The 11482-nt window shown below is 51.1% G+C and overlaps 1 protein-coding gene across 2 annotated transcripts in view; it reads right to left on the reverse strand.

The window, feature by feature from the left end:
- The window catches only part of PCDH12 (protocadherin 12), a 45803-nt gene extending 36396 nt beyond the window's left edge, over nucleotides 1-9407 (reverse strand). For both annotated transcript variants that reach the window (XM_030573982.1, XM_030573983.1), the window contains exons 1-2: nucleotides 6250-9407; nucleotides 5570-5664 (exon numbers count right to left, since the gene is read on the reverse strand). In XM_030573982.1, coding sequence (XP_030429842.1) covers nucleotides 5570-5664; nucleotides 6250-9093 — 2939 coding nt within the window. In that variant the 5' untranslated portion in view covers nucleotides 9094-9407. The remainder of the gene's footprint in view (nucleotides 1-5569; nucleotides 5665-6249) is intronic.
- Between the last annotated feature and the right edge of the window lie 2075 nt (nucleotides 9408-11482).

Here is an 11482-nt window from a genome sequence, read left to right on the forward strand (position 1 = left end):
CGGGAGTATTGTGTCCAGTTCTGGGCACCGCATTTCAAGAAAGATGTGGAGAAATTGGAGAGGGTCCAGAGAAGAGCAACAAGAATGATTAAAGGTCTTGAGAACATGACCTATGAAGGAAGGCTGAAGGAATTGGGTTTGTTTAGTTTGGAAAAGAGAAGACTGAGAGGGGACCTGATAGCAGTTTTCAGGTATCTAAAAGGGTGTCATCAGGAGGAGGGAGAAAACTTGTTCACCTTGGCCTCCAATGGTAGAACAAGAAGCAATGGACTTAAACTGCAGCAAGGGAGATTTAGGTTGGACATTAGGAAAAAGTTCCTAACTGTCAGGGTAGTTAAACACTGGAATAGATTGCCTAGGGAAGTTGTGGAATCTCCATCGCTGGAGATATTTAAGAGTAGGTTAGATAAATGTCTATCAGGGATGGTCTAGACAGTATTTGGTCCTGCCATGAGGGCAGGGGACTGGACTCGATGACCTCTTGAGGTCCCTTCCAGTCCTAGAGTCTATGAGTCTATGAGTCTATTTTCATTTACTTGAGATTTCTTATAGGAGGAGGATGAAGAAAAAAGAATGAAAAAACAGGAGTGGAGGAAGATAAGAGAGAATGTTCTTTTTCTTGGCTGGGTCCCAAGGAGGGGCCCCAAAAATGAAGCTGAGCACAGGGCCAGGGGGCCCCACTAACTCTAAATCCACCACTGGCTCACATCACCTGGGCTGGGGATACTGTGTCAGCTGATCCCCACAGTCTCCAACCTACTTGGGCAGTACAGCAGACATAGACTCATAGACTTCAAGATCAGAAGGGACCATTATGATCATCTAGTCTAACCTCCTGCACAATGCAGGCCACAGAATCTCAGCTACCCACTCCTGTAACAAACCCCTGCCGTTAGCTCCTCTCCACTCCCTAGCCTACCCACCCCTTGCTTCCCACCACTGAAGGCTTAGCCCTCTCAGCTTTAAAAATGATTGCTTGCCCCTCCTTCCCCCCCCCCGGCTTTTCTGGCACACCGAGCCTACTCTTCCCTCTGTGTACGCCTCAGCCAGGCACCCTCCTTCCTCCACCTTACCCACCACCCTTGTCCCTGGCAGATGAGGATCTAGCTTCCCTTCACTGCTCTTTGCTCATGTACTTCCCAGCCTTGTCTGCAGACCCAGCTCCTTTGTCTTCCTTTGAAGCTCCCTTGTCTCTGTACCCTCTGCTCATACTGGGGATCTGGAAGGGCCAGCACGGTGATCTGGCCATTCGCAGCACTCCCTGGAGCCACAGTATGTTGGATTGTATGCAGTAAGGGGCTGACTCTAGGTCCTCTGTGCACTGGTGAGCAGGCTAGGATTACCAGGTGACCGGTTATTAACCGGAACATCCAATTGAAAAGGGATCCTGGCAGCTCCAGTCAGCACTTCTGATAAGGCTGTTGACTGTCTGGTTGCCTGCGCCATGCAGCAGGGCTGGCCAGCTCCCTGCTAGTCTCTGGACTGTGCGGCTCCTGGGAAGCAGCCGGTATGTCCCCACTCTGGCTCCTACACATAGGTTGAACCACAGGGCTATGCACACTACCCCCGCCCCAAGTGCCACCCCTATAGCTCCAATTGTCTGGGCACCCAGGCCAATGGGAGCTTCAGGGGCAGTGCCTGCAGACAGGGCAGCGTGCAGAGCTGCCTGGTTGTGTGTCCATATAGAAGCCGGAGAGGGGACATGCTGCTGCTTCCAGGACCTGCTTGAGTTAAGCACTGCCTGGAGCCTGCAGCCCTGAGCCACTCCCATGCCCCTGCCCCAGCTCTGATTCACTTCCTACCCTCCAAACCGCTTGACCCCAGCTCATAGGACCCTCCTACACCCCAAATTCCTGATACCTGACCCCACTCTATAGTTCACACCCTCAGCCAGAGCCCTCACCACCTCTTGCATCCCAACCCACTGCCTCAGCCTGAAGCCTCCTTCCGCACTCTGAAATCCTCATTTCTGACCCTACCTCAGAGCCTGCATCCCCAGCCAGATCCTCACCCCCTCCTGCACCCCAGCCCCCTGAACCAGCCTGGTGAAAATGAGTGAGTGAGTGAGAGTGGGGAGAGCAAGTAACAGAGGGACGGGGGATGGAGTGATCGTGGGCAGGGCCTTGGAGAAGGAGCAGGGCATGGATGAGGCCTCAGAGGAGAGGTGGGGCAGGGGCAGGGCATGGGTGTTTGGTTTTGTGTGAGTAGAAAATTGACAACCCTAAGGCAGGTAGGTTTGCCAGGTGTCCAGTTTTGGATCAGAACACCCCATCAAAAAGGGACCCTGGTGCTGACTGGGCCGTTAAAGTCTTGTCGACAGCGCAGCAGAGCTAAGGTAGGCTCCCTGCCTGCCTTGACTCCACATAGCTCTCGGAAGCAATGGCATGTCCCTCCTCTGGCTCCTATGTATAGGAGCAGCCCCTAGACCAAACACTGGAACTCCGCACACTGCCCCCAGACCAAGCACCGGAACTTCTGCCAATGGGAGCTGCAGGGGTGGCACCTGCAGACGGGGCAGCACGCAGAGCCACCTGGCTGCTCTGTGTAGCAGCTGGAGGGGGAACATCCCACTGCTTCTGGGAGCTGCTTGAGGTAAGCACTGTCCAGAGCCTACACTCCACCTCTCGCATGCCCTAACCCCTTCCCCCAGCCCTGATCCTCCTCCCACCTTCCAAACCCCTTGGTCCCAGCAGGATCCCTCTCCTGCACCCCAGGCCTCTCATCCCCAGCCATAGCCCTCACACATCCTGCACCTCAACCCCCTTCCCCAGCCTCCTCATGCACCCTGAACCCCTCATTTCTGGCCCAGTCCAGAACCCACACCCTACAGCCCAGAGCCCATACTCCCTCCCACACTCCAAGCCTCTGCCTGAGCCCCCCACCTGCCCCGATACTCTGAACCCCTCAGCGCCACTCCCCAGTCTGGAGCCCCTTCTGTCACCTCAAACCCCTCATCCCTGGCCCCACCCCAGAGTCCACACCCCCCGTCGGAGCCCTTACACTCTCCCGCATCCCAACCCACTGCCTGAGCCTGGAGACCCCTCTCACACCCTGAACTCTTCATTTCTGGCCCCACCTCAAAGTCCACACCTCCAACCAGAGCACTCACCCCCTCCCACACCCCCAACCCCCTGAGCCAGTCTGGTGAAACTGAGCGAGTGAGTGAGGGTGGGGAGAGCAAGCAACAGAGGGAGGGGGTGAGTGGAGTGAGCGGGGGCAGGACCTTGGAGAAGGTTTAGAGCAGGGGTGAGTCTTTGGAAGAGGGGCAAGGGAGAGGTGGGGCAAGGGTGTTCAGTTTTGCGTGAGTAGAAAGTTGGCAACCCTAGGGGCAGAGGCAGGGCAGGTTGCAACATGTCTCAGGCTTGATGCCTTAGGGAGCCCACAGTCAAGGATACAAATACCACAAACACACAGGAGACTCTAGAGGTCTCTGTCTCTCTCTCACACACACACACACGACTATTTTCTGGGTTTGTATTAACTAGAACATGACCCCGTGCTAGGACATGGCAGGCCCCTGCCTTGCAGGCAGCATAGGTGGGGCAAGTGTGCGCAGCATCATGTCAACAGGCCATGGCACACCTTGATGTTGTACCTAGGTACAAGTGACAGTGCTGACTTCACTTGACCTTGCCTACATTGCCGGCAATGCTACCAACTCCTCACTTATGTTCTAATGCAGTGTTGATCCCTAGTATAGATTAACCCAAGGGTGTTTAATTTCACATTTCGTGGGAGAGGTGGGATTTGATAGGAAGGAGGTGAAGGGCTCAAGGGGTGGAGAAGAGCATGGGAGAGACAGCTGGATTCACTGGAGAAGTGGGCAAGGGAAGGGGAGCGGATGTGGTGGGGCAGAGCTGGGTTTGGGTTTAAGGTGAAGAACTTGCTAAAGAAAGGCAAGTGGGGATGGCAGTGTGCAGGCATGGGCCAAGAGGCTGCAGAAGTGAAGGTAGATGACCTAGAAGACATGGCAGAGAGGACTTCCTCCTGCCCAGTCCCCTCAAAGATTTGATGCCTGCATACGGCACTGGTGGACCAGCACTGGACTGTCTGCCATTATGGTGGCCACATTGTAAAAACAATGTTGAAAAATTGGAGAGGTTACAGAAAAGAGCCACAAAAATTATTTGATGGCTAGAGAAAATGCCAGACAGTGAGAGACTGACAGAGCTCTATCGGCTTAGTTTGTCTAAAAGATGATTGAAAGGTGACTTGATTACATTCTCACACTCCTTCCCCCATCCCTCTCAGTATTAGGGTTGCCAACCTCCCGGTTTTACTGGGAGTCTCCCAGAATCAGGATCTATGTCCAGAGGCTACTGAAGCCAAACCAGGAGATTTTAGGCCCTAAAAATCTGGTGGTGCAGTAGGGCTAAGGCAGGCTCCCTGCCTGCCCTAGCTCTGCACTACTCCCAGATGCAGCCTGTACATCCCTGTGGCTCAAGCCGGGAGTGGAGGGGTCAAGGGGTCTCAATGTGCTGCCCCTGCCCTGAGCACCAACTCCCCAGTTCCCATTGGCCAGGAACTGTGGCCTATGGGACCTGTGGGGGTGGTGACTATGGGCAGGGGCAGTGTGCGGAGACCCCCGGCCCCCTCTGACTAGGAGCCACTGCCAAAGGGATGTGCCAGTTGCTTTCAGGAGCAGCCTGAGGTAAGCACAGCCTGGCCGGAGCCCACACTGCTCACCCTCTTCCACACCCCTGCCCCAGCCCAGAGCCTGCACCCCACACTCCAACTCCCTCCCACAGACCACATCCTCCATCCCCTCCGGCACCTCATAGTCTCCCTCTCCCAATCTCTCTCTCAGTCTCTCTCCCTTCCCCAATCCCTCCCACATTCTCTCCTCTCCTGCATACCTCTGATAGTCTCTTTTCCCCTCCCAAATACTTCTCAGGGTCTCTCTCCCTTTCCCCCCATCCCTCTCAGTCTCTGTTCTCCTCATCTCCTCAGTTGGGGCTTCCCTTTCTCCCCCACTAGCCCAGAGTTTCCTGCTCTGCTCCCCCCCTTCACTTCTCTCTGCTAGCTGCTATTCTCACCAAGGCCCCTTCCCTGGGTGTGGATGCTGCTGCTGCAGGCTTTGGGTTATCTCCTCCCAGTTCCCCTTTGGGTCCTCCTTCCCTCTCAGTGGGCTCTCCTGTAGCCCCACGACCATGTTCTCACTCTTCCATCCAGCCATTGTCTCAGTCCTAGCCATGCCAATGGTGCTGACCCACAGCAGCTCATGTGGGGAGAAGGGAGAAGTGCAGAAGTGTTAGTGCCCAAGTCAAGGCTACAGGCAGGACCACATGAGAGCAGGGCCCGAGGGATGAGCCAGCATGCATGGGGCTGTGGCCTAGGTCCCTGGCGAAGTCAGAGTGAGTCCAGCCCTGTCGCCTCATCCCTCTCATCTCCAAATTCAGGTACACAGAGCAGAGAGGCAGCACATGGGCCTGTGGCCAAGCCGCTACCCTGAGGCTCCAAGGAGCCCTCTTAGCATGAAGATCTTCTCTTTGGAAAAATTTGGAGCTGACTTCTCCTGGCAGGGGCTGGGGAGAAGCAGGCAGGGGGACTAGCTGTGTATGAATCTTACCTGCTACCATTCTTGGCTGTGTATTTGTTTCCCCTGTGATTTGGTTTGGGCTGGAACTGACCCTGGTGCAGCAGAGACAGCAGCTGAGAGATTTGCTGTAAGACAGGAAGAGTCTGTTGATTGCATGCAGTCACCACTCAGGATGCTTCCTGTCAGGATGTTCTCACTGTGCTGGCGCTTTATAGTGTTTCCTTCTCTTGCAGATGGTTTGGCATTCCCACTTGGAGACTGAAACCAAAGAGCAAGCAAGCAGCCCCCCAGCCTTAAGCCCCAATGCCTGCTGCCTCTCACTCCCTTTGCAGCACAGACTATATTTGACCACAGTTACACTTGGGGAAAACAAACTGGCATCACACACTCTCTGTGTGACAGTCGTCCCGCCCTCTGACCCAGCTCTCCTGGCCTGTCCCTGCAGCGCTGAACTCAGTCAGGGGGAGGGGATTTTGGTGCAGTGGCTGCCACACTGAGCCCCTGACATGTCCCAACACTCTCCCAAATTGGCCCGCCCTCTATGCAGGGTGGGGAGAGACTGGCTCCAGGTTGTAACTTGGGAACATTTACCCAGATAGGACAGGTCAAATTCTTCCCTCAGTGTGCCCTCTGTATGCCCAGAGACTCACAGGAGACTGTGAGGGAGAATGTGGCCCTTCCATCTAGTACAGCTGAGAGGCAGCGCCTACCTGAACAGGAGGTGACTCCATTGCAAGTTCTCCCATGGGGTCCTGTTCTGCAAGTGCCACCATAGACAGCCTCACTAGGCTTCTCAGGAGGTGCTGGTGGGGATGGGCTTCCCTGGGCCTCGCATCTGGCTCAGCAATTCTCTGTCTCTTCAGAGTCATGTCTGAAAGATGAGTAGTTGGCAGTGAGAGGTCGCAATTCTGATCTCCCAAAAGCTCCAGCTGTGGGTTCTCTAAGCTTTTGGAATGAGTTTGTGCATCTTGAAGGCTTGAGCGATCTTTTGATGCATTTCTTAGCCTGTGTGGGTGGAAGGGTCTGCACTGTATCGCAGGGAGATTGAAGGCATCTTTCTGTTCATTTGGACCTTTCTGGTTTCTAAGGGTCCTGTACAGTGTTGGGGTTAAATGAAATGAAGTCTGCAGTGGGTCATCCCAGGCACTTTCCTTCAGCAAAGTTTCTTCACAGGACCGAACTTGCTCAGCCTCACTCTGCACAGCTTGCCTGTTTCTGAGTACAGGGACTAAATATATGTCTGTTTTCTGAATGTGTTTGTGGGGCTTCTTGAGCTGCTGATGTCTGTGGGCATGTTCTGCTTCCCTGCAGTTGTAGGCCATGTTATCTTTCTTCTCTCTTCTGCATATAGACATGATTAAAGCCAAAATAAGAAGAAAAGTGCCTAATAGCACAGCTAGGCAGATAACAGTCACCGTGGATGGGCTCAGCATCTGAGCCTCCTGGGCTGAGCTTGTCAGCTGGTTAAGATGATTTCTGAAACTTAACTGCACAAGGGCTTTTGCATGCAGCGGTGAGTTCCCTTGATCCCTTACCAACACCTCCAATTCCCATTCACCCCCAATGAGGCTGCTGGCATTGCTGCTGTTGATAAACACCTCCCCTGACAGTGGATCAATGAGAAACAAACTGGTATCATTCCCACTCAGAATGTCATAGTGGACGGCCCCATTCATGCCAGAATCTGCATCCCTGGCAGTCATGGTGAATAGCAGGGAAACATTTGAATTCAGTGTTGGTGTCATGGTGGTTATTGCTGTACCTTGGGGGCTGTCATTCCCTAAGGATAGCCACAGGCATCCGGTCTGTGCATTGACTAGAACAATGATCCTTGCTTTGCCTTCCACCAGCACTGGCTGCACGATCACAGGGGAATTATCATTCCTATCAAGCAGACTAACCCTAACAGAAACATTTGACACAAGTTTGGGGTGACCCCCATCTTCTGCTGTCACCAGGAATTCCAGACTTCTCATTTGTTCATAATCAAAAGCTCTGAGCGCAAAGATTTCACCAGTTTTTGAATCAATAGAGACCAAGTCTGAAACAAGGAAATCCTGGATGCTATAACTGACTTTTCCATTAAAATCTAAGTCAGCATCATGAGCCTTGACAGTAATCAGGTAGGATGGAGGCACATTGTTCTCAGCAATGGTGACATCATATGTAATTCTTTCAAACAATGGTGGGTTGTCATTGACATCACTGATGCATATAGTGAGGTGTTTCCTCGCAGATAAGGAGCGGTTCCCATTGTCCTGGACTATTAATATCAGGTTATATTCTGCCCATCTCTCCCTGTCCAAGATGGCATTGGTCAACAGCATATAAGTGTATCTGTTGGTTCTTTTCAATTTGAAATGCTCAAGTCCTTGACTAAGGTAACAATGTACCTGACCATTGTTTCCAGAATCGGGATCACTTACTGTCACCAGAGCAACAAAGCTGTTCTTAGGAAGAGCTTCAGATAGCACTGGCACCTGGGCAGCCCAAGTGATGTGCAAATCTGGGGCATTGTCGTTGACATCCAGGACCTTGATGAGGATCTTGCAGTGTGCTGGGATAGGGTTGGCTCCAAGATCCCTGGCTTGCACATCTACTTCATAGGTATGGTTTTCTTCATAGTCCAGTGGGCGTCTCAGAACTACACTGCCTGTCTTGGCTTCAATGCTGAACATGTTCAACAGCTCCAGTGAAGCATGTTTACTGAGTGAGTATTCTATCTCCCCATTGGGACCCTGATCAGGGTCAGTGGCTGTAAGGTTTATAAGAATTGTACCAGGCAAAGCATCTTCCCAGATTTCCACTGTCAAAGAACTCTCTGCAAACATAGGGCTGTTATCATTGGAGTCTAAAACAATTACCCTAAGTAAGGTTGTGCCTGATTTTGGTGATTCTCCATGATCAAAGGCAGTCAATACTAGATCAAAACAAGAGTGGAGCTCTCTGTCCACTTCTTTAACAACTACAAGTTCTGCATGTTTAGTCCCATCAGATCCAGAAATTACATCCAAAGCAAAGTGGTCACTGGGTGATAATGAATAAGAGCAGAGGGCATTGGAGCCAGCATCTGGGTCAAGAGCTCGGTCCAGTGGGATCCGTGTTCGTAAAGATGCACTCTCTGATATTTCTAGTTCCAGTTCAGGTTTTGGAAATTGGGGTGCATGATCATTGATGTCCAAGACCTGAATCTCCACGTGGATTAAAGCCAAGTGTATGGCAGCCAGAACATCAAAAGAGAACAAGCATGGATCATTGTGCCTGCATAACTGCTCTCTGTCCAACCGCCCTGCCGTGCTAAGCAAACCATCTCCAGACCTAATGCGGACAGGGAGCTCCTTGGGGAAATGCAGCTGATGGAAGGTCTCTGCTGGTTCACTTCTCTCTTCCCAGCCAAAATCCTCAGATAATTTCCCTATCACAGTTCCACTTGGCACTTCTTCTAACACTTTGTATTGCATAGCAAAGGGGGACACCTCCTGGCAATCCATACAAAGGAAAAAGTGCCAGCACAACACCAAGAATTGAAGCAGAAAGTGTGACAATAAAAGCATGCTTCTGAGAAAGCCAACCACACTGTTGCTCAGCCCCAAGACAGATGGCTTTTTCCTCAAAACTTTGCACACCCAGACCAAGCTTAAAGAACCTGCAAATCATTTCTGTTTTCACCCAAGGACAGTCCCATTTCCAGATACCATCAGTGTATGTTACCAGCTGAAGGAGGAACAGAAATCCCAGGCAAGTCCAGCTACACTGAGAGAAAATCCCCACCTTTTCCACCAGTACCTAGAAGAACAGGTAGGAGATCCAGCTGTTGTCCAGGCTGAAAAACCTCAGTGTAGGGGGAAAAGAGAAGAGTCTTTGCAAGTACAGGCTGACTCTGGCAATGCAGACTCCAGTCGGCTGCCTGCCAGCACTGGGAAGCAGAACAGCTGCTGTTTCCTAGGGAAACCCCACCTACAGGAAAAGGGAGGAACAAGAGTGCCAGTACAATGCCTTCCCAGGAGTGGTGAGCTTTGTGGGGTTAGCTGCTATGTGGCTCTGAGAAAAGTTTGGATATTCATAGAGTTTAAGGCCAGATGCAACAATTATGATAATCTTGTCTGACCTCTTGCAGAACACAGGCCAGAGAACTTAAGCCAGTAATTCCTGCATCAAGCCCATAAGTTCTGTATGAACTACAAGCAGATCTTTTAAAAAGACATCCAGCCTTGAATTAAAGACTGGAAATGATGGAGAATTGCTGTGTCACTAGATAAGTTGTTCCAATAGTTAATTCCCACCACTGTTAAAAATGTATGCTTTGGCATGAACACATGGAAAAATCTGGGTGGTGCACAAAGTCTGAGACAGGCATCTCACCATGCCCCATTGCTGCCATATTCGCCCTGGCCCCTTAAACCCACCCTGCCAAACAGTTTCCCTAGCACAACTCTAGGTATTTCTACCTTGTTGACTCCTCTGTCTGCACCACTGAAATGCCCACTTTTTCCTGTCCCTCCTCTGCTTTTGCCCTTATAGCCTTCCTAGGCATCATTGCCACTGCTGCCGACTCTCATGCTTGGCCCATCACTACATCTGTCCCACTGTTGTCCTACCCCACGGGACTCACTTCTGAATGCTGATTTTGCCCCTTTTATCCTCAGCTTCAACCTACTACTGCCCCATTATCCAACCCTGACTTATCGCTTCCTGTTGACATGTTAACTTCGACTGCAAACTTTTCAGAGCAGGAACTCTTGCTTTAAATATTTTTAAAATTGTTTCATGGGCATCCTAGGTACGTAATACTACTCATAATTAACCTGCTTTCCCTCAGCTTTGCTGCTGGCACATAATCTCAAATGCTGCCTGGGCTCCAGGACACGGGTTCTATTGCTAACTGTTTCACAAACTCACTGGGTGACTTTGACTAGTGCCAAGTAGGGCAGGACAGTTACCTCCTGTTTCTTACATATGACGCTCCTGTTAATACACCCCAGAGTCGTATTAGCCTTTTTTGCAAGTGCATCACATTGTTGGCTCATATTCAATCTGTGATCCACTTTAGCCCCCAGGTCCTTTTCAGCAGTTCTACCATCTAGTGAGTTATTCCCCATTTTGCAGTTGTGCATTTGATTTTTCCTTCCTAAGTGATGTCTGCTTATCTTTATTGAATTTCATCATATTGATTTTAGACCAATTCTCTAATTTGTCAAGGTCATTTTTAATTCTAATCCTTTCTTCTGTAGCCCAAGGTCCAGTGTGCTTCAACAGCAACCCTGTGGACTACAAACTGCAGCATGTTGGGAGAACTTCCTGGTTCCTGCTAGGATATACCTTCTGCCCCCTACAGCAGGAGGTCTCAGCACTGGCTGAGCTGGGAGCACGTAGCAGGAAAGCAGAGGGGAGGCTGCTGGACTGTAATCCTGTTCTATGTTCTTTACAGAATAAATCTTGTTCCTGGAGGTTTTTCTGAGTGGGTCTGGTCTGAGGTGAACACACAGTGACACACAATGCAGAACACACAAAGGCCTGGTTTCACAAAGTTGTGTAAAAAGTCACAAGGCAGGCTTCCCCTATCTTGGATAACCTCATACTGGGCCAGTGAACAGGAGAGGGGGCTACATTTTTTAGTTATTGGTGCCATGACTCAGACAGAAGTTTAATTTTTTGCATACAGTAGGTCAGCTGCCACAGAAGAGAACCTGTACAGTATGGATTCACAGTTTGGAGCCCAGGAGGATTGGCCTGACCCTGATTTGGTGCTAGTGAGAATAGAGACCTCCAATGGGTGTTGTAACCAGGATACTCCTGCTGCTCAGGGTGAAGGTATCGGGGGGCGGGGGGTAGGGGGAGGAATCCTGGGAAGGAATGCAATATCTCCCTGCAGAGCATGAAATCCGTGGGGTTCCTGTGTTCAGTGGTGGGGCTGATTGCAGGGTAGACGTAGAGGACTGGATA

This window comes from Gopherus evgoodei, chromosome 8, assembly GCF_007399415.2.
Source record: "Gopherus evgoodei ecotype Sinaloan lineage chromosome 8, rGopEvg1_v1.p, whole genome shotgun sequence".
In the NCBI taxonomy this organism is placed as follows: domain Eukaryota; kingdom Metazoa; phylum Chordata; order Testudines; family Testudinidae; genus Gopherus; species Gopherus evgoodei.